The sequence below is a fragment of the Macrobrachium nipponense genome, chromosome 20 (assembly GCF_015104395.2).
Source record: "Macrobrachium nipponense isolate FS-2020 chromosome 20, ASM1510439v2, whole genome shotgun sequence".
In the NCBI taxonomy this organism is placed as follows: domain Eukaryota; kingdom Metazoa; phylum Arthropoda; class Malacostraca; order Decapoda; family Palaemonidae; genus Macrobrachium; species Macrobrachium nipponense.
The window spans coordinates 18698672-18720872 of NC_061089.1; the positions used below are offsets into that span (position 1 = coordinate 18698672).

A 22201-nucleotide genomic window follows, 5' to 3' on the forward strand; every position below is an offset into this window, starting at 1 on the left:
TCCACCAGAGCAACATCTTTAAGAAATTTACATAGAGAAATGGAAGCAACATTGGATGTAATTTGCATGAATATGAGAATGACATCAGTAAGCCAGTCTATTTCTCTGCTATTTTTCTGCCATTGTCTCTCGCTGTTGCAAGCTTTATATTGAAAAAAGAAGTTTTATATTAGAAAGATATAACTGTAAAAGACTGACTTAAAAGGAAGCAATATTACCAAGAAGAAAAGACTAAATTTGATAACAGGAAAAGATGTACTACGTAATTTTCTGTCAACTGCTTAGGAGGTGCCGTTGTAGGCATCATATATCTTGTAAAGTTCGTAAGCGACTCAGCGAGCGAGGGATCTAGAAACTGATTTTGTTTCGAAACGAACCAAAGGCAGTGGCAGTCCTTACTATTACAACGACTTACGCAAGATTCCCAGACTGGTTTCTTTTATTTTGTTGTTACTGTTGTCCCGAAAAGGTAAATATAACTTTCTCCATTCTTTTCATTTATTTTTTCATTGTTTAACCAAAGTTAGTATACCAAAAGCAGTCGTGTTGTTCGGTTCTGAAAAGGTAGCTAGCTACCTACTAGGTAGGTAGGTATACCTACTAGGGTTATATATTTACGCTAGCTGTTGATCTGATTCACGTGAGCACGTTGGCTAATTCTTTTATTATAATTAACCACAACATGTGGAGCAGCGTAACTGTAAATGGTAGAGGGAGTACCTATAGTAGTAATATCTAGGGTACCATAAATGCAAATGCCGAACTTACCGCTAGGCCTAGTAGCGCTTAGTACCTAGCTGTAGGCTACCTAGGGTAAAACACCGCATGGACTGGCCAACTCACCAACGATCACGACTGGACACCCTCCGAAAAAGTACTTAGCCTATAACGTGTCCTGACACCGGAGATGGTCGTCAGTCATGAGTTGTTGTTGGTGAGAGACGGAGCTAAAGACCTCTACTCTCCTTTCGAAGTAAGTACCTATTTTCTCCAAAGTTAGAAATTAAGGCCATATTTTAAGCTTTAAACAGAGGGTAATGAAAAGGGTGGCCAACGCAGGCCCACAACGCCAAAACGCTTTCTAAATTTTTACGAACTGGATATTGGTACAGCAGCCGTATCCCTGATTGCGATAGATATTGGTACGGCTGTGAATTGCGCATGCGCGAACCCTTGGTTACCGCCTCTGGCATATCAGTGACAGCAAAAAAATTACGATCTAGCAACGTGAACCGTGTAATAGGTAATACATCAGTTTTCGCTGAAAAACGGATGTTTCAGGTTTCAACAAGCTGAAATAGGCAATAGACGTCTACGAAGAGTCAAACTTCCAGAAATTGTATATCCGTATGTCATGAACGATTGAATCGGCCCTGAAAAGAGCTCCGAAGAGGGGATTCAAAGAAGATTTGAAGCTTAGCTAGTAAGATTGCAGCAGTCAGTAGTGCGTCCAATATGGGAAACATGCTGTTAGCCTAATATAGACCTGATTTGCATGATTACTTATGATTGATTAGGCCGTTTACCAGAGGATCGACCTTGGTAGTTTTTCTTACTACCATGAATACAGTAGAGCACGATTTGTGTGTACTTCGTCTTCTTTCAATCTCCTCTTCGGAGCTCTTTTCAGGACCGATTCGATCGTTCGTAACCTACGGATATACAATTTCTGAAAGTTTAACTTTTCGTAGACGTCTATTGCTTTTTTTAGCTCATTGAAACCTGAAAACATCTGCTTTTCGGCGAAAACTGATGTATTATTATACGGTTCAGAGGAGATTTAAAGAAGATATTTTAAGCATGCAGATAGATTAGGGTAAAAAACCGCATGGTACAGGGGTGGACCATGTACGATCAATGTGTACAACCCCCAAAAAAGTACATTATAACGCGTCCTGACATCGGAGATGGGCATCAGACGCGAGTTGTTGTTGGTGAGAAACAGAGCTAAAGACCTCTACTCCGGTGTCAGGACGCGTTATAATGTACTTTTCTTGGGAGTTGTACACATTGATCGTACATGGTCCACCCCTGTACCATGCGGTTTTTTACCCTAGTTTAGTTTTATTTTTCATCTATATAGTAAAAACTAAGTATGTTTAAGTATTATTGTGATTTTTTATATTTCCATTTACTGTCAAAATGTTTTGGTGCTTTGGTGATGACAGTATGGTGCTTCATTTTGACATTTTGAATTGAACATGTTCAGCGAAACAATTCAGTTCGACTATTATTACTACTGTCGCTGATCTTCTAGTGCCTTCCTATAGCTCTTAGCAACAGTGTAAGGCAACTGCTGCATGATTAGCAAACTGCCGTACCTACACTAAGTCAATAGCGCAATACTGCACCATGACAGAATCAGAATCTGACGTACCCCCTCTACACTATGTTATTTGTACGGCAGGAAGTCTGAAATTGACGCATGCGCAGTTCACTGCCGTACCAATATCTATCGCAATCAGGGATACTGCTGCCATACCAATATCCTGTGCCAAATTTTTACTTACGATTAAATAACTTTAGAACTTACGATTAAATAACTTTAGAAGAATGACGCCATCTCGATGTTTGCGGAGTCGCTTGTGTCAACAAACTTCCCATTTCCTGTGATAAATCCGCACACCACTTGTACCCATAGACGCTGGGGCAGTTTCATCACAACAATCTGAAAACGGTCCCTTGCCACTACATTTTTAAGGAAACTACGGTTTTGGTAGAAGACGATGATGGAGCGTGCACTAGATAATTATTTAAATAAATAATAAAACAACAATATTTTACATATTTATGATGATTAATTTGAAAATGTTCGTTATTGAAAAAGTAACTCGATTCCTGATTCAAATTTAGGTAATTATTTTTTGGAATTAGAACGTTTTTTTAAGTCCTGTATTATGACGTCACGACATCTTGACTTTCGTACCTATTGTAATTGAATTGCTATATATACTCAACTTTCTTGCAGAACAGTTTACCAGTTATTCATGCAGATTGTTATCAGCTATTCACGTAATTGTTATAATCGTAATGCGCATATATATCTTTATTGTTTACTTTTTAGATATATGAAGATGTTTTACTGCCGGATTACAGCCGTAGTGTGATGCAATCGCTTTCACTCCCTGGGCCTTTTGTCTTTTTTTGCACCATAGAAATTAATGGGGCTGAATTTGCAATGACCAGGAAGTCGTTAAAAGAGGAAAGTTAGCATTGAGGAGCATATGTTTTGATTGAGAAAAATACAAATTTATACAATAGCTAGCTTGTAAAAAATACTTGATTACAAAAAACTTGATTGACAACTAAGCAGCATACCTACTATGGGTTTCAGAGACAGTGAAAGCACGTTTTTAGCAATATTTCTGTAACGAACACTCGTATCAGAACGAGATTTTGCTATAGTGTATTACACCCAGTGCCGTAATTTATAAGGATATCGTAAAGAATAACGACACTTGTCCTTGTACCAAGAGACAAAAACTCCAATATCCAGAAATGGATACGAACAGCAGTAAAAAGCTCCACCTACCCTCTCCCCCCACCTCCACCGCCACCCCTGTCCTTCTTCCTTCCTTCACCTTCCCTTCTCTCTCTCTGTTGCCAGTTGGTGTGTTCACCCTCCAAACTGGGTATAAGACTTTCACAAAACATGGAAATTGGTGAAATTAGCCTATGTATTGGAAGTATATATACATAAATATTAAGGCAATTTTATCATTATTGCATTACTATGACCACTAGAATTCATGGAAACAGTTTATAATAATGCATCGGCGTATGTGTGAAGCTCCACTAATGTGGCAATGATAATTTTGCCATTCTTAGCATGCAAACATTAAAGGTTACATTTATTTCTGGCATACAGTTATTAAAAAAATCAAAATACTAATATAGACTCAAGTCAATGAAAAGTGCTAGCGAAAAAAAAAAATTATAATCCACTTATCCGTCGTCTGCTCCGCGATGGTTTTCGGCAGCCAGATGTATGACAAGGTTAGAAACATTAGATTGTATCTACTTTAGAAATATCTGTAATTTTGGGGGGTAATTTGGTTGCAAAAAAGGGATAATAGACATGAATTAAATAAACATTTTGAAGTAACAAAGTAAAGTTAAACTAAATAATGAGTAAAGTAAACAATTAAGGGAATAAAGCTTTGCACCTCATAAACAGTGTCGTTGTCTGCTGCTCGTAAGTGTGTGTGTGGAGTGAGCGCTTAGGAACCAGGAACACCAACATGGTTCAAGTGCAATGTAGGGTGGATTAAGACCAATAATGTGTAAACTAATTACAATCAAATAAGCACTGTGGAGTTTCAGTTGTGATGGCAGTAAGGATAAAACCACTGATTACAAGGTAAAAATGAATTCAGTTCAAACCATGACCCCGGGGATAACAAGTTTCATACTTTCACTAATATAGGCAACAAAATGTTGTTTTATTGTGCTGATTAAAACTGTATTCTTGAGTAAGATCAATAAACGTTACATATATACGCTAACATTGTTCAAATGAGTGCTGGGAAGACTGGGAAAGATGGTGGATTGTTCATGATTAGACCGGCCAGCCTGACGATAGCCGCCATATTGGATTTCAAAACTGCCTTGAAAACATAATTTTACGAAGAGCGTCACATGCTTATTTTAGTTCATATGGGGCTTTCATATATCACATTGTGTTGATGAAACTTCAGTCTTTTGAATGTTATGCTTAAAGTTGTAATTGTATTCTTGTTTCACCAATTAAATATCGAGTGAATAAGACCCGGCCAGTGTGATGACAATGGATCGTCCGTGATTGTTTACCCCAGTAGGCGACTCTAGATATTGTCTGCTAGGTTAGACAATAGGCTACCTACTAGATATTACCTACTTGCCGTAGTTATCAATTTATTGTAAACTTTCCTAATAATTGACCTCTAGGCTATAGGCTACTAGGTAATTAGCTATTATTTGCGTATTTTAGTATGTACTAGCCTAGGATCTTGCTTTGGTCGTCGGCAACCTTAATTGGATTCAGCATAAGAATGGAAGGTAGATCTAAGTAATTGCTCGGCATCGGGTATTTCTTTGGAAATTGACTTTTAACTTTTTTTATTGTATTTTGATTGCTCATTAAGGGATTACTGTTATATTTTGTTGGTCAACTATAATTAATCCCCCAGGGGCTAGTACTACTACCTATACACTGTGAAATACATTTGACGCCCCAATCCTTAGTCGCTTTCATATTCGCGTGACCGTTCCTTGCAGTCCGTGTGGAGTTAGTTATTGCTTAGAATTACGGAATGGGACTCCTGTAGAATGCAGGAATGAGTGGAGAACAACAGGAACAGATCTTGGAAGACAAAAACAAACCTAAACTTTCCTAGAATGCCATACCCTGACCTAACCAGACCTTACCTCCCTATAACCTCACTTAAGGTGCTTTGCCCTGACATAGCCGAGGGGCCTTTGCCCCCCTTGGATTCCTCAGGTAACTTTAAACATTGGAGACAATGAGCTAGCTTCCGTTTGGAAGTAGTCCCGTCGTTCAGTAAACTACCCAAATATAAAGTAAGGGATCACAAATTACTTGACAGGGTCCAAGGTGCAAAGCTGCCCCAGCCAAATTAGAACCTGACGTCTTGGTAATACTATATTATATAGGCCTAGTATCATAATGTAACTATTTGATATATGTCTTTTTGTTTCAGGTACCAGACGTATGGGTGATTATAGCCAAGAGTTTGCAGATAACTCCATTGTCTATTAATAAGAATGGCTGAATCATCAGGCAGTGAAGATCAATCCAGATGTGTTATGTGCAGTTTTTGTAATAGACAGTGCATTGCATATCCTACTAAGAATGACCCCTCTCATATTTTGGCAGTTGTGGATTATGGTAAATCCTTTTGGGACATACTAACCATAACCCCAGCCTGCATTAAATCACATTGCCACACTTCTCCATTATTTCAAAGGACCCACAAGAGTGATGATCATAGTAGTATGGACTGGAAGGAAGCTTTAGTTTCCTTAAGAAATGCAAGAACAAAGAAAAAAGAATGTATAAATATCAATGGAATGCATTCCAAAGGCATTGTTTTAAAAAATAAAATGGAAGACATGCATTTTTGTGTATTCCTGAAAGAACTGATATCTTCTGATAATTACAGACGATTAGTAGTCAATAAGGTTTTAAAGACATTCAAACGAAAAAGTAAGAGACAAAGAAAACTTTTAATAGTGAAATGGTGTTTATTAGATAATCTGCCGCAAATTATAGATTATGAATGGAATGTTCGTATGAGATGTAGTGCGATAGAGAGACAACATTTCGATACTGCAATGTCTTGGTTGTCAACATTGGGAGGCGCTTGTTCTGCCCTTGGTGACTATGACATTCAGTTTGCTGAAAAAGCAGAACAGATTTCCTTTCAACAAATGGACATTGCTCTACGCATTGGAGATCCTGCCATAGTTTCACGATGTAGACTCTACTTAGCCATTTCTTTTATTCAGAGGTGCAGTTTTAAGGTAAGTTTTTGTCAGTAATTGTGTAGTTATTACAATGATGTGTTCTTATACAAATAAACCTAAAGTTTTAGGAACTAAAATCTGAAATTGTTTTATGCTGAGTTAACTTGTACAAGGGCCAGGATGAGATACCATGGTAGGAAGAATGACTTGATTCATGGTTTGTGGGTCACCTTGCTTTTCAAGGTAATACGTATGTATATTAAAGTTTTTGAGGATCTTGCATTTCCTTCTTGTGTAATTTGATCTTCCAATTAAAGTGTATTAAATGATTGTCTTTAAGTTTTTTTATTTTTGTTTATAGCAAACTCATAAAATACTCATTACACATGTCAATTAAATGATTCTCGACAAAATTTCTGGAGAAAGGAGGATATCTTGAGGTTGGCAAGTACAGCACAAAAGCAGTGGCTCCATCAGTTCTGGGATGTTAAACACATCTCTTTGTTGCTTGTCTGCATTAACATTAAAATGATGTTTATCAGTCTGTTCTAGGCCTTGTAATAGCAAGTTTTATGTCTTGCTTAATTTTTTTTTTTTTCTCCTTCATATTTGTGCTTTTCTTATTCCCTCCTCATGTCATGATGGCCTATTGCTTACTTGAAATTACTTATAGGCTAGTTTATCAAGCTTTCTATAAATTATTAGATTTCCAGATTCTTAGACCAGCCATAGGATATCCCCTCTACAAAAGTCTCGTGCAAAAGTAAAAATGATACATATATATCAGATCCAAGTTGTGTGGATACCCAGCTTTATTATCAAAATCAACAGGGATTTACTACTCCCTTAAGCAAACACTTCTTAAAGGCAGATTTCCAAAAACAAATTATGATTTCAAAAAGAGTTGTGAACCCCAAGGAATCAGGATCCTCAGCAAAACACTATACACTCAAAGAGGAATAAGAAAAAGACTAAACTTCAAAAAAATAAAAATATTTATTTGAGAATGAAAGATAGCCATAAGTGATGGTTGGGGTTAGAAACACCAACAAAAACAAGCATTCCCCATTAGCCTGCATTAACATGTATACCGACGGGAAGAGGGAAAGTCACAGGGGGGAAAAAGAAAACAACCTTACTATGGCAAGAAACAAAAAACACAGACATAACAGTGGAAGACAAAGATGAAAAAAAAAAAACCTAATCCTAACTTACAACAATTAAATACCAACTTACAACAATTATATACCTATTAAACCTAACTTAAGGTAATAACATAATGATGGATAAATAATTATTTAGCTAAAACGCTTATACATAAATCCAACACCGCAGATTATACGTATTTGAAGAAGTGATTCTTCTAGTTACCACCAGCAATCCGAAGTGTCTATAACACCAGACAGTGAACACTCTCTCAAAACAATTTTCAATAGAAGTACGTATAGCTTACCAGAGGTTGGTAAGTCTCCCAATGGGCGCTGTAACACTCCACAACCAGCAGAGGTCAGAAGAAAGCTGCCACAGAGGTGAATGCCATCATCCAAAACTTGCACTGTTAGTGATGAAGAAATAATCTTGACTGTGCCCTCTTGTGGCACAAGACTTAAAAAGACAGACTCAGGCATAGAATTTCTGAATGTTGCCCTGACGCAAAACACCCATGGGAAGTAGGCAGCAGCAAAGCAGGGTAAAGCTGCAATACTTCATACAGTACACCCACTGCAAAACAGACAAAAGGAGCAGGCAATGGTGAAGATGAATAGTGTGAAATAACATGGTACTCCAACCACGAAACACAAAAGTACAGGCGACGCCAAGGCTGAAAAGGAGCATACCCTTCGCAAGTGATGAATATCCTGCGTGTACAAAACCTCCGCTGAATCATCTCATAAATATGAATATAAAAGAGAAACTTATCCTACGAGTGTTATTAATAACAAGAAAACATCTGTCAGTAGGGAAAAAGAACAGCCCAAACCCTTGTTTAGTGGCAAAAAAGGCTAAAAAGAATTACAGGCAGTCCCCAGCTTACGACGGGAGCCGAGGTTCGGCTTACGACGTTCCGAGGTTACAACGCTTTTCAGTTATATTCATCAAAAATTATTTCCAGGTTTATGACACATGTTCCAGGGTTACGGCGCTCACAACACCAATGTGATGGAAGAAATATGACTCAAAAAATGCAAAATAATCAATATTTGAAGTTTTTTTATGAAAAATGCAATAATAATGCAGTTTACATAGTTTTTAATGCACCCAAAGCATTAAAAGTATGGTTTTCATTGGATTTTTTACAATTTTGTGGCGTACGGCAATTTTCGGCATACGACATGTCTCAAGAATGGAACCCCCTTCATAAGCCGGGGACTGCCTGTACATTAACTTTTCATGATACCTGTAATTTAGTGTCCTTAACTGCAAGGCTCAGCTGTTTCAATTTTTATGTGGTAGAGTAGATTCGTGTATGATGGTAGCATGCATTTAGGCCAAAGCACATCTACCAGCATCATGAGGAGAACGTATCTTGATTTTCTGATTTTCTGTTATGTTTAATTTCTCTTATGTATCTTCTTAAATGATTAAAATATATAGTATGACAGAGGTAAATTATGTAGGTTTATGGATGGTTTTGTATTTTAGCATGCTGTTTTGTTAGTGATATTTATCTAATGTTGGGTAGTCCCATTAACTGTAGGCTGATATTTTTTAGATTATGATAAATATGTAAAGAAACTGTGGATGAACCGTATTTATGTGAAATTCTTAACATTGTGCCAAAAATTTGATTGGTTGAAGGCCTCTTACACAATTGATGTAATGATTGTGAAAGAAAATTATATATGGTTCGAATGTATGTATGTATTTTGTTGCTTGCCTCAGTAGCCCCACTTATTTCCATAATAAGAAGTAGAGCACTGTGGAACATTTGAATGTTGGTTTGTGTCTGTGGGAAGATGATGCAAAGTATGTATGTGGCCATAAAAGCAGGCTACTTTACAGTACTAGATGATGTTAGATTTATACTAGATTAAATTGAAATGAACAATTAAAATTTTGTGTTATTCTTTCAGATTGCTTCAACAATAATCCGGCAAGAATATTACTGGGCACACTCCTTTCCTAAAGACTCAAGAGATAAACGTTTAATAAACATGTGTCATGGAATATGGAAGAAATTGCAGTATGAGAAAAAGAAAGCCAATCGTAATGGACATGTGAAATGTTGAACAAGTGTACCAGTTCAAGAAACAAACCACTTTTGTTACATAAGTTGTATGCTAAGAAGAGTAGGAAAAGCAGTCTCTTAGATCATGCTCTGCCTGTCTCTGTGAGTGCTTCCTTATTTCACATTCTTACACATACTGATAAGGTAAATTTGGTATAGCTCCAGTCAGTCAGATAAGGATTTCATATGAGTGAATCTCAGTTATGTAGAAGTTGAAATAAGAGTCCTGTTGATTGGGTGCTGTGAAATCAGTAACACCTCAACTGTATTGAAAATGATCTGTCTTTTTGACAGTTCTGTAGAGTTATTTACTTATTGATTTTTTATTTTTTTTTTTTTTTTTTGGTAAGCTTTTGTTAGTCAGAAATGGACATTCATTTTGTTTTTTGTTATTTTTTTTTCTACAGTACAAGCCATCATCTTTTATGAAAAAGTCTTCTGCAGCATTAGCTGGAATTGGTTGTTGAAACTTAGTAACAAGTTAGTTAATTGTTCCTATTCCAAGTGGTATTTTGATCTGCTAGCTTTTCTGTTTGAGGCACCAAGATTATTTTTATGAAGGTGTATATTTTCAGTTCCTGTGGAGATGCCTTTTGCTCTGCCTTGAGCCAGATATTCTGACTGAAAGGTGTGAGCACATTTTTAGCAGTTTGGAGAACTTTTGGTTCATAGGTAGTGAGGGCAGGTGGCAGGTGGATCCAGACTACCTTTACCTCATTTTATTACTCATTCAGTGACTGGTGCACTCTCCTTTCTTCCTGTCTTTTTCTTCTGCAAGGCAGCAGTCAGAATGGGCAATGGTGTAGGTAGACTTCACCATCAAACATCCGGTCTTAGAGCTTCACCGCTTCACCTCATAAGGTGTGACTCCCTCTGCTCTCACCTAGAAAGGAGATAGGTTTGGTTAAGCTGTCATACAAATCCATCCGCTTATGACTGAACCTGATACTGATTGGCTTCCAAACGCAGCACTTGGTTTTCCTTGAGTGAGAATTCAGAAGAATCTCACTCTGTCTCAGACCCCTATCAGTCTTCCATCCCAGTGCCAGGAATTGCAGGAGTCATTGCTCCTGTGTTCACAGTCACGACCAGGAACAAGGATTGAGTCTTTTACATAAGTGGTGATGGTTTGTATTCCCATTGGAAGAAATCACAAGTTTTTAAAAAATAACTTGTATTTTCCATAGGTTGCAAACCAGAGCCATTTATCAGAATCCCATCACAACCACCTTCCTTAAAACCTGATGCTGAAAGAAGAAGTGTTTGGTGAAAGCAGGTGGGTGGGAGTTTCCCCTCACTTTCCTACCTCCGCTAATTAAGTACGTATCTTGTTACGAAGTTTCAGTGATAATGCCAGCTTGTGCATTGGAATACCTTACATAAAAGACTGGTTTGTATACTTAGAAAAAATACAAATTACTTTGGAAGTCTGATTGTTTAATTTGCTTCAGGTTGAAAAAAAGGCGTTGACTCATGGCCTACAAAATATAGTATTAATTAAGTGGATCCAGATATGAAAGTCACAGGTTGAACATCAGCTTCACATTCTGTTATTCACTTATGTGTATGACTTGCAACTTGATTTTTACATACTATTTGTGTTCATTAATGTAGATATCATTCAGTTGGATAATCTCAGCACCAGAACTATTTGGTACTACAGTCAAACCTCGGTTTTCGTACATTTCAGGTTTTGTAGACTTTTTTCTACAAAATTTTGTCTGTTTTTGTACACTCAGAAATGCTCCATCCAGGCCCCACTGCGTGACTGGTCCCCATATCGACCGCCCAAACAAAGCATCCCATCTTCTTTCGTGACCCATTCTGCCTTTGTGTTCGTTGTATTTGTGCTTTTTGTGCTTCTTTTTATTCGAGCGCAACCACTAAATAAGCCATCATGGCCCAAGAAAGTTCCTAGTGCTAGCCCTTCTGTAAAAATAGCAAGAAACACTAGAATTTAAGAAAGAACTCATAGCAAAGTATTGGAGGAAGTTGCATGCCGATCTCAGTGAGAAAATGCTTACAAGAAGTGCTGCTGTTAGTGATTATAAGGCCAGTAGAGGCTGGTTTGAAAAATTTAGAAAACAAATGAGCGTACATAATGTGCCTACTTCAGGGATTAAGGACATGTTTGCAAAGTGGAATGATGTAAAAAATGTTGTGAAGAATTATCTTCCCAAGACAAAAGTTGTAATCCATGTCTCCAACATGTTTAATGACAATGCCGTGTTTAACTTTAGGCAAATTTTAAAGAAATGCCAGAAACAAATGTGTCTGGACAGTTTTGTTGTGTGACAGGGGTCCAGTAACTCTCAAGTTGGTCCTAGTACCAGTAAAAAACAAAGAGAAGTAACCCCAGATAGGTTCTTGATTCCTGAAGTCCTGGAGGGAGATTCCCCTTCCAAACAATAACCTCTCCTCCTCCCTTTCCCCTCCTCTCCATCTTCCATATGCTAAGAAGTGTTTTCCATAAAGGTAAGAGTGATGTTAAATGATCATTTATTAATTTCATTAGTCATTTATATTTATTTCTCTTTGTTTTTTGTATGTAAAACTGTGTTTATTCCCTATAAAATGTACTTTTTAACAATATTTTTGGGGTCTTGGACGCATTACTTAATTGTATTTTCATTATTCCTTATGGGAATTATTGTTTCAGATTTCATGGGAGGTTCCGGAATGAATTATGTACGAAAACCGAGGTTCCACTCTTTAATAACTGAAAATATTATTCTGAGTTTTAGTATAAGTTCTTAATTTGGTCAATTTTTGCAAGAAGGAATGTCATTCACTTTAAAGAATAGCCAGATTTTAAATGGTATATATGTTCATTCTTTATTAATTAGTCGTATTTAACACATTGTTTGTATGTGGTAGTGAATGCAATCTTGTGCATTGTTTCTTTTCTACAGAACTGAACCGCTCAGTGCATCGTGATTGTAGCTGTACCACTAATGTGTGTCTTTTGTAAGGAAACTAATGTACAGTATTCACTTATAATTGTTTAATTTCATAATTCAGATTTGTGAAAGGTGAAACTGCCTAGGTTTTCAGCACTTAGAGCAAGCTCAGATGGTTACAATAATATCATCTTTGCTCATCATACCATAGGCTACCACAGTTTTCTTGTAGTGCTTCAAGCTAATACTGCTTAGATTCACTTGTTTTAAAGTTGTTTACATTATTCCAGGAAAGTTAGTTTCATAAATTTTATATTGTTTATTGTGGTTTGATATAATATCCTGTGATCTTGCATGTCAAGTCCTGCTGTACAGTTTAAATAGGTGGAGGTCATTTAGTGCTGATTAATCAGATGGTGATCACATAATGTTGTACTGGACAGGGACTTATAATTGTAGGCTAAAGACATGGCCATCAAAGCACACAGGAAAGGTTAGGGAATTTTGAATTCTGAAAGGTACTAGGAGACCAAGACTAGATTTGAAGGCAGTGTGGTCAAAACCTGAGGCTATGCATTTGAACTCTTACTACATTAACACAAGGAAGTAGTTTTGCATTTGATCCAGACACAGACAAAACATAACCAGGTGACTTAGACATGGGCAGATGAGTCAGCAGGAATTCAGAGATGACAGTATTAATGATATATTTTCTTAATGTAGTATACAATCAATTTTCCCTTGAAGGATGCAGTAGTCAGGGTATGGTTTCTCCAAGCCTTTGCCTAATTACATTATTAGGAATAGGGCTATTATCCTGAGGTACTTGAGTATCATTGTGTCCATTATCACTGGACACATCACTCTCATCATGTCCATGATTGTATTTCATAGGAAAACAGATTCCTTTCTCCAGCTAAAACTTAGTGATTGCCACAGCATATTTAGTGCAGACTTGGATGGGAACTCTACTTCAAGATTAGATATGAGAACTAATTCAGTACACTAGAAGAATAGAGGGAAATGTTCATTAGGTATTAGTACAGTATATACCAGACAAATGTTATTCACATTAAACAAAAGTGAGTCGTGTATGCATATGTAATAAGTGAAAAATGAAACTGTTGGGAAAAGAAGCAGAGCAAGAATGTTATATATTGGAGAATAATAGTGCAGCTCAAGGTATTCACAAACATCAGGATTAAAATTTTCATTAGAGTATGCATATTTGCACTTGAACCATGTAAAGGGTAAAACCTTTTAAATATTAGATTTGATTTGAGATAGTATGGTGTGACAACCTGTTGCTAGGGCCAATAAGTTATCCATTACCATGAAACCCATTAAAGAGTAGTGTTCAGCCTTCCCCACCACAAAGTCTTAAGTCAAAGTCTGTAGGCATTTGGAATTATTTTTACTTCCTTATTCCTTCTGATGTGTGAATTCCTTATTATGATGTATCTAAATTTTTTAAAAATATATTTATCGTTCTGTAATAAATACAATATTCTTGCTCCATTTCTTCTTTCCTTTACATTTTTCTCTTTAGCATACGTATTAGGTGCATATACCTTAGATAAAGTTAGTGTAGTTTACATAAAGGGTTTCTCTTCAGATTAAGTCTTGAATAGTTTACTTGCTGTTTGTTTGTCTGTCAGTTTGAACTCTTTATTTGTAGGATGTCATTCATGAGCTCAGGGGTTCACTCACAATAGTGATAATACATAATTATGGGAAGGCAGTTGAACAGCCAGCTCCATCGTCATCATGTATTTTGAGCCCACTGCACATATAACTGTACAAATGTATAATTCATTTTTACAACTAAGTAATCAAGCATCATTGACATACAGATGATGCAGAGGTAACAGATCAGTTATTTATGAGAAGTTATTATAATTAAATTATTATTATATTACTGTATTATTAATATTAGGTAGTTCTTCCAGACAACTTTGTTAAATTCTTATATCTCATAGGGATGATCGGTTACAGGAATAAATGATTAACTTTTTTATCTAAAGTCAGACAAGGTAATCTGAAAAGACTAGCATTGCCTTCCTCAACTGGTCCAACTCAAATATTGTATGGGGTTTGTTTCCTGTATGACCTATTCCTGCTGAGAGCAACCAGATTTGCAGAACAACATCACCAACATGCACTAAATGTGCCTCATTGTAGAACTAATTTTCAGAGGTCTTTTATTCTTCACACCCATTGGACTGTGGAACTGTCTCCCTTAGGATGTTGTGCAATGGGAGCTTCTAAAATTCAAGCAAAAATACAATGCATTACTACTCTAATGCTATTCTCCTTGCATTCTAATATATTTTAATGTATTTATTAATTTGTTTCTTTTAATAGTGAAATCTCTTTCTGTATTTCCATGTACCTTCTCTTCTTCCTAATGAACACCATATGCTTTGGAAGCTTGATTCAAGTTAATGGCCCCTGTGAGCTTGTTCCATATGAATAGGGTTCTTCTGAATAATGATAATAATATGAAAATTTAAAGTCTGTTAAATACAAACCTCTTATTATACTTCTGAAATGATCACTTGGCAAAGTATCAAATGATATATAGCCTAGTTATTCACAGAAGCCAAAGTTCTGTTTTCTTCAGTTAAGCAGAGGCTCTACTGTTAAATATGCCTGTCTGATCAAGAAGCAAAAGGAAATAAGAGGATTTTGTTGTATAAATGAAACATTGATGTTGTGAATTTGTAAATGACTATAGATTTTACATCTGATTGGAATTATTTTATTAGTCTAGAAAAGTGCCTTTGTGATTTTATCTTATTTACAGCTGTGTTTACAGTTGTATTGAAAGATGAAAGACATTTATGCTTAATAGATATTTTTATGTATGGTGGTTTGGGTTTTCAGGTGTCAAGTTGTAAATATATGATAATTGGCACTATTGTAATACTAGCACGAGATCTAATTTCTGTAGGGGATTAGGGCCATCAGTGACTTAATGCAGTGCACTGTAGGCATTACTCAAGATTCTTTGCAGCATCTCTTCAGCCCCTAGTTGCAACTTTTTCCCTTTTTTTATTCCCTTTTACTGTACCTCAGCCCATATTATCTTCCATCTGACTTCTACCCTTTCGTAACAAATGTATTATAGTGCAACTGAGAGGTTTTCTCCATTACACATTTCAAACCTGTCTATTTTCATTTTCCATTTCCCTTTCAGCAGTGAATGACATAGGTCCCAGCCCTTGGTGTTTGGCCTAACTTTTATATTCCATGCCCTCTCATGGCTTAATATTGGGATGTTTGCCCAAAAAACTAGCTGTTATTTTAAATTTGCCTTTCCTTCTTTCCAGCTTAAGGTGAATGGACTGTAACAATAAAAGTTGTCAGTAATTAATGATACTTAGTGTTTCACCCACTTGTCATAGGCATTGGATGGTATGTCGTTTCATAACCACTTGTTAATAGCAGACCTTTTGCTATTGTAACCACCTGATGTTAGACAGCAGTTTGTGCATTATGACCTGCCATGATGTGGCACTGTACTGGAGTGCATAGCGATGAGAGTCTTACCTTGATATATGTAAGGTTTCCACTCATTTTTTGCTAGTTGGTTTTAAAGTATGAATGCAGTACTAGCTTCTTGTACTAAACTTTATTTTCCCATGTAAATAAATTTTGTTCATGTTTCAGAAGATTTTGAGATAAATGTCGGTGTCTGTCAACAATCAGCCATAAACTCATTGTTGTATAATTGCAGTAATGGAAGAAGCTGCAAAGGAATATGCAGATGGCTATGTTTGGCAATATCGGAGGAATAGTTACAAAATTTTGAAAGATGGATGTAGAATGAAGAGGATTAAAAATCAGCGTGAGCAAAGCACAGTTTACAATGACAGAAAAGGAAACAAATGAAACAATAGTAAGGAAGTTGCCATATAAATCCTGTGGGAGAGGTGCCAAGGTAATTTTTTGCTTTGTACAGAATATAACAGATGGTGGCATGAGTGTTTAGGATTGCAAAAATTTAAATGGAACAAGAAACTTTTCATGCTTGAAATGTTTACAGGCCAATTGAAAAAGAGAGGGAGGAGGAGCAGCACTATTATTATTATTATTATTATTATTAAGGCAAGTGATGGATGGAGAACAATTCTGTTGCCTTGAACACATACTGGACATGGAGCATGTATCATGGAGGCAGTTAAGGAAATGGATAACAGACTTTGTAATGAACGGAGGAATCTATGATGTGTTTATAAGGCAAGTATACTTGACTTTACAGAATGCCTAGATTCATGGCTGGAGTTTTGGTATGTGATGAGAAAAGATAAAGAACATTCGGTTACATTTGGAATACTGTAGGTGGTTCTAGACTAAATGGAATTTAGGCAGAACGTCCAGCAGACAACAGAGAACTTGTTTAACCCCTTTAGGGAAAATTTGGTAACAACACAAGTGCTTTTTTTTTTTTTTTTTTTTTTTTTTTTTTTTTTTTTTTTTTTTTTTGTTTTTTTTTTTTTTTTTTTTTTTTTTTTTTTTTGTTTTTTATATATAAAGTACATATGTATAAGGAAGTACTTCTCCATATAGGACTCTTTGCATTAATGGCCAAACTGTACAAGTTACCAATTCATGAGCAACCTTTAGCTAAATCAGCCCTGCCATCAAGGATAATACTATTTCATGTTACATGTGCCATAATTTGTTTTACCTGTTTCCATCTTCATATTTTGAATCACTGAGTAAAGTCAGCATATAGTAATTTTGCTTTGGCAGTGGAATCTCAAGCTCAGAAGTGATTTTGTAGTGGTTTAGGAGTGAGCTATGATTAAAAGCTATGCTGCACTTATACAGGCAGTCCCCGGGTTACGACGGGGGTTCCGTTCTTGAGACGCGTCGTAAGCCGGAACATCGTCAAAAATCCTAAGAAAACCTTACTTTTAATGCTTTGGGTGCATTCAAAACTATGTAAACTGCATTTTTATTGCATTTTTCATAAAAAAAAAACTTTAAATTTTGATTATTTTGCATATTTGATGTCATATTTCATCTGCCAGATCAGCGTTTGTAGGCGTCATAACCCTGGAACATGCGTCGTAACCCTGGAAATAATTTCTGATGAATATAATTGAAAAGCGTCGTAACCTCGGAACGTCATAACCTGGGGACTGCCTGTATAGTATTTTGTTTTATATTGGGAGCCACTACTGTGTATGTTGTCATAGTTAATTGTTGTGCACATTCAGTACTAGGGTGGTTGAGGATTTTTGGGTGGCGATTAAGCTTGCTTTATAAAATATAATTTCTGCTAGTGGTTTGTATTTTCTTTTGTTGTTATAAGACAAGATGCAGTTTACATTATAGGCATTGCTGTATTTGGGTGAACCATTGAAAGAATCATCATTGCTGGTTGACCTGAGGGTGTAAGTTGGCCTCAGAAATTAGTATTGGAAGTGATGTAGGTACATACAGGCTGTGTCCAGGTATGTGGTTTCTTTCTGTGATTGCTGAGATGTGTGTTTTATTAAAAGTGCTCAGGTATTTACATCTTTGTATTGGATAAGAATTATCTAGGCTTTAGTTATTTATTTATTTATTTTTTTTTAATTTTTTTTTTTTTTTTTGCAGTGTGATGGTAGTTAAAAGTCAGTTTCTCTCCACTTGTCATGACCCTACTATGAGATTCAGGGTTTCTGTAACACGGTTTTTTGGACTTTGCTCCTTGTCAAAGCATCGGATGTAGCTAAAAGTTGACATATGTATATTTTACTACCACACACAAATTTTGTCAGCATTATCAATAACCTAAACCCAACAGTTTTAATTTTTATAGAGTAAAAATGATCTAGCCGACGCCATGGCCAATGATTACGAGCCAAGAGTCGAAAAACATTCATTACATAAGCAAGGTAAATACACCTTTTGACGAAATGTTGCCCCGCCCATCCACCAGACAGAAACTCCATCGGCTCTGAAACCCAAAGACTTTATGAATGGCGGAATGATACATAGATGTGGGTGGGGTATCAGTGCTAGCGTAGTAATACTACTGTAGCAGTAGTGCCGCAACAGTATAGCAGTAATATACATGAATTAAACGTTTAGGCCACCTGCTGGGATCCTTGAGGATCATTTAGCACTTCTTACAACTACTCGAGAAATGAGTTTTTATAGACAGAAGTTAAATTTTCTAATCCAACAATGCCCATGGTAGCCTTCAGTGTTATCCTGAATTATAACGAGGCGAAAGTGGGTGAGCCTCATGAAGTCATCATTCTGACAATAATTATTGGTGAAGGTTTAAAGCCATATTCGGTACCGGCTATTTTTTTTTCAGTAAATAGGTAGATAGCCAATAAATAAAAATTGCTTGACATTGGATATAGCAGTTATCAAATCAAGCTTGTCTACTATGTTTTTGAAAATTACCAACTATTCCCTACATCTCGTCAATCTGATTGTGACCTATAAAATAGACTGTAATTTCTTATGAAACCTATTTTGGGAGTTAGACTAATAATCGAAGTGTTTTTGTATTTATTAACATATTTTGTTGGTTTGTTCATTATGACAATTATCAGTGGAGAGGTTCCAGGGTTCATAAAGGTGTACTGCTTTGCTTGTATTTAAATTTGTATGTCATTGTTGCCAGAGGTTTAGCCTTCGTTACGTATAGCCAATCATCCATCGAGAAAGAGGGAAGAAATGCTGTCATAAGTTACGTAACGAGTGCGTTCGAAACCTTTTCTCTGAGTAAGTTGGCCCGTCTTCAAAAAGTCACTTTTACATTATAAGTACCAAATTTATTCAACCTACGTAATGCAGAATACAGTCAAAATTTATGTGTAGATATAATATGTATTCTGAATAAGCGTTATATTTATGAAATGCTTAGATAAAAAGTTATTGCGAAAAAACCGTGTTACAGAGGCCCTGAATCTCATAGTAGTCATTTCAGAAGCAAGCAAGCATAGGAGGCTCTTGGTAGCAGTGTTTGGAACTGACCTCACAATTTTAACTAGATGTTGAGGGGAGTGACCTTGTTTGGTTAGAGGAGACCGCATCTTGCCAGAATGACATAACCATAAAAAGAAAAAAAAAAAAAAAAACTGCAATTGGTGTGGATTGAACCTCAAGATTGAAACATCTGATGAGGAATCAGAGAATTTGATTATAGATCAGGATCAAGGAAGCTCATCACACAAGACTCCAGGTGGAAACATTAGTCATAGTGTGACAGTAGTTTTTCTTTACCATTTCAGGTATGCTTTTATTTTGAGTATATAACTGGCTAAATTTTCATTATTACAGATATATTTAGTTAGCCAATGCAAATATGTCGCATAAAGTAAGGTAAAATGCTTTTTTCTGCAGGTAAGCAGAATTCTGTAATAAACATTATTTGGGATGAATCTTACCTGCTGTTAAATTTAACTTATATCTCCTCATCAATAGGCAAGTCAGCATTAAAACAATGATCAGATGGCTGTCCAGATGACTTTCTATTACACCTGTTTTTTTTTTTTTTTTTTCACCAGGAGTGTTTTGAATGGTTTAGCTCGTCCAAATTTTCCTTGTCGCCATTGTGTATAGGTGCTTGTTGGTATTTCGTGGCTGTTTGCTGCTATCACGGTACTGTAAATTTATTTTTCCTAGGATGACTCCACTGTAATCAAGGCTGAGAACATAAGGTTCTGTAAGAATGATCACTGTGTTAGCAGGATGTTGAGGGAACACTTCCCTGTCCTGTTGAGGCATTTAAAACTTACTCAGGTAGGTTAAGCTTGCAAGAGCAGTTATCCTTTAGTTTGTTCATGAAACTTACCTGGCAGATATATATATAGCTGTATTCTCCGAAGTCCGACAGAATTTCAAAACTCCTGGCACACGCAGTGGGCGGCCAGGTGGTTAGTACCCATTCCCGCCGCTGGGAGGCGGATATCAGGAACCATTCCCATTTTCTATTCAGATTTTTTTCTGTCGCCGGTAATGTAAACACCTGTTTTCATTACCTCCGCCTAGGATTTTGGAACTTCATTGCCACTTAAGTATCTTGGTTGTTTTCTTTTTGGTTTATTAACTTGGATTTGCGGCTAGGCATACGCTATCATAAATTTATTTAATTTTGAATTTCTTGACATTAGACGTCTGAATCTAGTAAGGCTAGTTTCAGACTTTGTTGTCTGCAAGGGGTTAGGTGAGAATAACGAAACTTTCAATAGATTCTCTCTTAATATGCACGACGTGTACATAATTCTTGTTGAAACATCAATGTAATTAGTGTGATATTTGACTGATTCCGAATGAAGATGTATGATTCGTATGTACGCAAATTAGAGCGTAATAGAATCAGGAGGTCTTCCTCCAAGATCAGTAAACAGAAGTCAGGGTAATGAACCTACTAACCTCCTGTAAACTTTATTTTGCCTAACCTTGTGGTATGGCCTACGGGCCTAGAGGAAGTGTTTGTGAGAGGTAATGCCCTTTCTGTTATGGTGGATTACATCAGTAATTAGAATCTAAAGTGCTCGATCTCCAATCAGTGTTGCGAGTGTAGTGATGTTGAATTAGTGCCCCTAGTGTTGTGGAGGGGGCGTCAGATCGGCCTTATAACGCCTCTAGGTCTAGACCTCTGTCGGACTCCCAGGACCACAGGGAGAGGGCATGTCGAAAGCCGAAGGAGGGTTACGAGGAACCCCCACCGATCTGGCGTCCCTTCGGCAGGACCTGAAGACGCTTCCCAGGCTGCCAAAGATCGTGCACGTGCACGAATCATGAAAGATTGCTTCTCGTCCTCCGAGACGTCCTCCCCGCAGGGTTGGAGCTCTCGGAAGGACTCGCGCCCTCTAAAAAAGAAGCTTTAGAGAAGAGGATGCTTCACGTCCTCTCTCTCGTCAGGAGGGAGCGTCAGAGTACTGATCTGGCGTCCCTTCGGCATGACTTAATATCGATAAGCGTGACAAAGACGCAAGATGTCGCACAGGCGGCCGTCGTCTTTTTCAAGAGATAAAAAATGTCAATAAGGCAGAACCCTCACGAGGACGCCTTTCGAGACATTCAACGCTCTATCGAGAGGAAGGAACGTCGTTACTCTTGTAGCAAGGATTGTTTTCTTGCTCTCCAAGACGCTCCCCTCCCTCCTTTCCTCGATTTCTGCGGGAATCGGGAAGACTATATGCTCGAATTCCTGGATTACTTTCTGTCATGTAAATGGGTTAGTTCTCATTGACAAAGATTTTAATAACATTTTATCGCCTAAGCGGTTAAGCTCTTATTAACAAAATTCGAAAGAGCTCTCATTCATTAGTCAGAGGCTCATCCAGGAAAAAGACTTGTAGACTACGTCCATGAAGTCTTATGTCCAATATCATAAGAAGCTTGAACTGTCCTTTTCGATCCTCTGTTCTCACTTAAGGATCTCCATTCGAATAATATTAATTCGTTCTCTTGGCAAAGAGAACGAAGACAGTCGATTTCCATTCTCTCTCTCTTCCTCATCGAGGAAAGAATGTAGTAGAGAATTAGAGGTTCAAGTCATATACGCATATCGTAGTTACCTCTACAGATGGCAACCGAAAGGACTGTTATTTTAAGTGTATTTAATCGGTCCTTCCTGCAAACTTCC

The 22201-nt window shown here is 36.9% G+C and overlaps 2 protein-coding genes across 4 annotated transcripts in view; both read left to right on the plus strand.

Moving 5' to 3' along the window:
• The window catches only part of LOC135222707 (uncharacterized), a 48531-nt gene that overhangs the window by 19156 nt on the left and 7174 nt on the right, over positions 1-22201 (plus strand). The window lies entirely within an intron of this gene.
• LOC135222692 (uncharacterized) lies at positions 338-16742 on the plus strand. Of its 3 annotated transcripts, none has more exons than XR_010316312.1 (4): positions 338-469; positions 5700-6522; positions 9540-9796; positions 16334-16742. XR_010316312.1 is itself a non-coding variant. In XM_064260880.1 (3 exons), exons 2-3 carry the CDS (start codon positions 5764-5766, stop codon positions 9693-9695), a joined length of 915 nt encoding a protein of 304 aa, XP_064116950.1. In that variant the 5' UTR covers positions 338-469; positions 5700-5763; the 3' UTR covers positions 9696-15543. The 3 variants fall into 3 exon arrangements, 1 of the variants encoding a protein (XP_064116950.1); XR_010316315.1 differs by lacking the exon at positions 16334-16742 and adding an exon at positions 12607-15543; XM_064260880.1 differs by lacking the exon at positions 16334-16742 and having other exon boundaries at positions 9540-15543.

What these genes read in the sequence shown, in the direction of transcription:
- LOC135222692 (XM_064260880.1), top strand. Translation starts at nt 5,764, where the DNA reads ATGGCTGAATCATCAGGCAGTGAAGATCAATCCAGATGTGTTATGTGC. An exon ending in TTCAGAGGTGCAGTTTTAAG is followed by an intron (nt 6,523 to 9,539) that starts GTAAGTTTTTGT and finishes TTATTCTTTCAG; the next exon opens with ATTGCTTCAACAATAATCCG.